A 4,702-nucleotide genomic window follows, 5' to 3' on the forward strand; every position below is an offset into this window, starting at 1 on the left:
ATCGAAACCTTTTCTTGTTCACCTCTTTCCTTCCATGCCCTCAGATTTATAAACTAAGGTGCCAATCATTGTAAAAACTATGTTGGAACTTGCTTCTTACATCTGTATACTGACTGAAAGAGAATGAGTTTAGATATCAATCAGGTCTTTTCTTTGATATTTTTTTCTGCATCAGCAAATTGATGCATCCTGACTGAATGATAAGCCAAAATAGGGGTAAATTATATGCAATTTTATAATCCATTGCCGTTGTCCATTTCAGCTTACACAATAAAATTTAATAAAAACCCTTTTTACGATGTGTAGTGATAAGTAAAGGGTATCGTCCAAGGGAAGCTAGTAAGGACTCCAATTGATGATCTGCTTGAGTAATTTGGGCCTAATTAGAGTTACTTTGATCTTCAATGAAGATAAAACTACCCTAATTAGATGATGAATTTAGAAAGGGGGGTATAAGAGATGGAAAGAATAGAAGAAATTAGGGGATCTAGATTGGCTTCTTTGATCCAAAGAGAAGGGTCAAAGGGGTCAACTAGAGAGGTTGAGTGGGAAATTTTGATTTGGTTTGGTTGGTTTTGTATGTTTGATAATTCAGAAATAACTACACTATTAGATAATAAAAAGGGGGAATTTAATCTCCTAGAAATTGAAGTTTTTTATAGTTTTTTAATGTGCACTTGGAATAGCTAGGTAAATCTCTCATCTCAATCTCAATAAAGGCTTTTACATTTCGCTCAAGCCTAGCGATTTAGAAGTTCAGACCAAGATCAAGAAGAACGAAGAAGAAATTTAACTAAAACATTATCCAAAATACACTAAAAGTTCAAATACAAAGAAAAAAGGTACCAAATAGGTTGATGCAAGCTGGAGCTCCTCTCTGTCTTGCAGCTGTGATAGAGCACCATCTAGAATGAGCTCCCCCTCTCGAAATTCAGCTTTTATACCTAGGTTATATGATAAAAATTGCCACTTTATCCCCATTTAGAAATTAATTTTAATCTATCAATGTAGGCTTGATCTGAATGATCCAACCATACAAATAGAAAGAGGAAGTCAAGACGAGTAAATCCATAAAAAATCATCTCAATTGGACTTCATGATCAAAAGTTATTAATAAATGAATTTAAACCAATTTTAGCCATTGGATTTAAATTCATTTATTTATTAATTCATTTATTCCACACAAAATGATGTGTCGACTTGGGATTGGCTGGCACAGTTTAAGTGTTTTTTTTTCAGGTTGAATCTGCAAGTGCAATGTACCCCCTGGCGAAAATATAGTCAAAAAAAGAAAAGATTACAGAAAATATGAATGGTACTTATAACACACATCTAAGTGTGTGTTCCTCACAGCTTGGATGAGTTAAGCGATGCCACCTCACTGCCCATGCATGCACGTTGCATGCACCGCGCGGACGGTGATCTTACCTCCCAGTGGTGCCCCTCATCAAACACCGTCGGATTCTCATCCAACGGCCAAGATGAGGCCACGTTGATCGCCCGAAAACCTCTCTGGTTGTTTTGCGTTCAAGTCCTTAAAAACGTAAAATTGCCACCTGACGCTGCCCAAAAATCATTGTGTATATGCCCTTCCGCATTCTCTCTCCTCTGATTTTTTCCAGAAATCACAAAAATACCATGTCAAATTCCAAATAAATCCCTGCCACTTTTACATAATTGTGTCTATGCCACTACCGAGAGCTGTTTTTAGGGATATAATTGCAACACATATTGACAAAAAGCCACTGAAAGTTGGAAAATTACTTTAACACTCATTTTCTCCTTACAAATGTATCCTTTTTCTCTTTAAAAATTCATTTCTTCCTCAAATAAAACCCAGAAAAATCCAAGAAAATCCTAAAAAATCCTAAAAAATCCTAAAAAATCCTAAAAAATCCTAGAAACTTTCATAAAATTCTAGAAAAATCAGTAATTCATTTCCACACAAATTAAGCTCAAAATTAAATTTTAAACCTACCATTTTCATTTAAAAATAATTTTTTTTGGCTTAAATAAATCCCAGAAAATTCATAAAATTAACAGAAAATTAAGGAAAAATCAGAAATCACTTGGAAACATTATTTACATGTAAATATATGATAAAAACCCAAATTTAATCTTGATAAATGTATAAAATTGTGCTAAATAGCTTGAAATAAAGACCGAATTCAGGGTGTTATCACATAACATAAGGATAAAATTTCTCGCCTTATGTTATTTCATCTCAATCATCGTTATTAGGTTTGATCTATCTCCTCTTATCTCGGCATTGCATTCTCTCTTCTTCATTATATTTCAATTACTCATAAACATTCTCTTTCATTCACACAGAAAAACTTACCCCAAACTATATACCCACTTCTTATCCCATCCGTTTCTCCTTCCTTCACCCCCTCTCTCTTTCTATGACTCATTCGCCTTCCCTAAGCACTATCTTATATCTGATAGGCTTCATATTAATGACCTCATCATTATTAAATATGAACTATCAACTTCTCACCTTGCCTTTTCATTAGTCTGACTATTGTGTATAAATTATTCACTTATACATTCAGTATATTTTTGAATCCCTTATCATTGGTCCTTGAGGAGATGATCTCTGGTCATCAATAGCTTGAATTATTTCAGTGAGTGAAGCTTTTTATAAATTTATTGATTAAAATCAAAGCCAACAACAAAGATAAATTTAAAGCCTAAATTTTGAATTCATCAATAAAGAACAATATCTAACTTTCAGCGCAAACTTTTAATGTCACGTCTCTTTTGGCACCAAGTGGATTTAAGCGGGTAGCCCAAGCTCATATTATGTTTATGCAACTCTCAATTTATTTAATTCCCACCCTCATAAGCTTAAGTCAAGAAAGGCCAACATAAAAGAAATTTTCTAAGTTTTGAATCTTGGACTATTCATATTGAAAATGTATTTATGAATAGAGTGAATCTCCTTGAACGACAAAGAGATACAAAACCTTCTCAAGTAAATAATTTGATTGACTAGTAAGTCTATGACACATGGTCAGATAAGTGACATTTGGAGTCTGTAAAATATAAATATCTACATATTAGAGTCTCCTTTTTTAACATATAAGTGTTCGTTGGAGAAGCTGCCACCCATGTGTTCTAGAATCTTATTTATGCTTTTACATCTTGCTAAAAGTAAAATAAAAATAAACAAATCAAAGGTTACCAATTGCATAATTTTTCTAGGTTTTTCATAAGGACAAGTCATTGACAGACATGGATTAGTTATTAATTTACAGAGATTATTTTATCCAACTGCTACGATGGGCATAATCAAAATCTAGTCTATTTCATGATCCTGGAGACGATGGTGCCAAGATTATCTCATCGAAGAAGTTACGTCATAAGAATCCTGAAATATAATTTTTGATATATATACCAAAATTTCCTCTCTTATACTGAGATATGCATAATCATGACCAAGTCCATTTCATGATCATGCAGGGTTTGGAGCCAAGCCAATCTCATAAAAAGGTTAAGTCATAAGATCTCTGAAGTACAATTTGGATATATGCAACAAAATATCCTTCTCCTAGTACGATGGGCCTTAAAAAACCTAATATATTTCATGATCACGTAGGCAATGGAACCAAGACTATCTCATCAAAGAAGAGAAGTCATACGATCCCTGAAATATAATACTGATATGGATAACAAAAGGTCCATCAAAACCTAGTACCCTTCATGATCAAAGAAGTCATCAGATCCTTGTAATATAACTTTGTTATATTTACAATATAAACCTCTCTCATGCTGCCACCGACGGTTTCTCCTCCGAGCTCACTCTCCTCTCCTCTCCCATCAACGCTACACGGGCCTGCAATCCCATCACCATCTCCTCTATCGACGAGACATCCTCCTTCCCTTTCCCACGGCAAAACTCCCTTATTTGACTCAGCCCCTTCACCACGTCTTCCTTCTCCTCCTGCAGCTGCCGCACTCTCCTCTTCAAGCTCCTATACCCATCAAGCGCCTTCAAGAGCTGCTCAGAAAGGCCCTTGTTACGTTCAACAAGAGACTTCTCTTCCTCCTCTCCTCCTTGCCCGCTCTTCTTATGACTAGTATTCACGGCCTTCTTACCGTGCTCTGCCACGCAGAGCTTCACCTTGGCGCGTAGCGACTCGTTCTGGGCCTTAACGTCGTTGAGAAGCTCCTCCATTTCTCGCAGCCCTTGTTCCTTCTTCTCCAGCTCTCCTGCCATTATCTCCTTCTCCACGCCGAGTCTGGAGAACATCCTTTCAAGGCTCTTCTTCGCCGCCATGTACGCGGCGAGCTCCTTGGTCAGGCGCTGGTTCTCGTCTCCAGGTTTCTCTTCCCCGCCGGAGCTCGTCCCTTCTCTCCGCAGCTCGGTGTTGCACCGCCGTAGCTCCGCCTTCTTCCTGCTCTCGGTCGCCATGAACCTCTCCTTCCCTTGGCGTCCAATATTCAGGAGAAAGACCCAAGTGTAGAGAATGAGGAGAATAGAAGATATCCATTTAAAGCGCTGCAGTCTATTTCAGGCGTACAGGATGCCGTTGTCTATTTCTGGAAGGATCCTCCCCTTGCTGGATTATTTTCTTATACGGATAACTACTCTGTAGGGATAGGGGATTCGATTTGATCGTTCGGATGTTCGATTCGAACGATCAGATCGAACATAAAAAAAAGATGAATATGTATACTAAATGAATGTTGCACTTCG

At 37.0% G+C, this 4,702-nt stretch overlaps 1 protein-coding gene across 1 annotated transcript; it reads right to left on the reverse strand.

The window, feature by feature from the left end:
* Positions 1-3,706: 3,706 nt before the first annotated feature.
* On the reverse strand, positions 3,707-4,431 carry LOC144701017 (myosin heavy chain-like protein). Its single transcript, XM_078572667.1, has one exon. It carries the CDS (start codon positions 4,415-4,417, stop codon positions 3,770-3,772), a length of 648 nt encoding a protein of 215 aa, XP_078428793.1. The 5' UTR covers positions 4,418-4,431; the 3' UTR covers positions 3,707-3,769.
* Between the last annotated feature and the right edge of the window lie 271 nt (positions 4,432-4,702).

The sequence above is a fragment of the Wolffia australiana genome, chromosome 3, assembly GCF_029677425.1.
Source record: "Wolffia australiana isolate 7733 chromosome 3, ASM2967742v1".
In the NCBI taxonomy this organism is placed as follows: Eukaryota; Viridiplantae; Streptophyta; class Magnoliopsida; order Alismatales; family Araceae; genus Wolffia; species Wolffia australiana.

Excerpts from the sequence above, each read along its gene's own strand:
- LOC144701017 (XM_078572667.1), bottom strand. The coding sequence starts at position 4,417 with ATGGCGACCGAGAGCAGGAAGAAGGCGGAGCTACGGCGGTGCAACACC.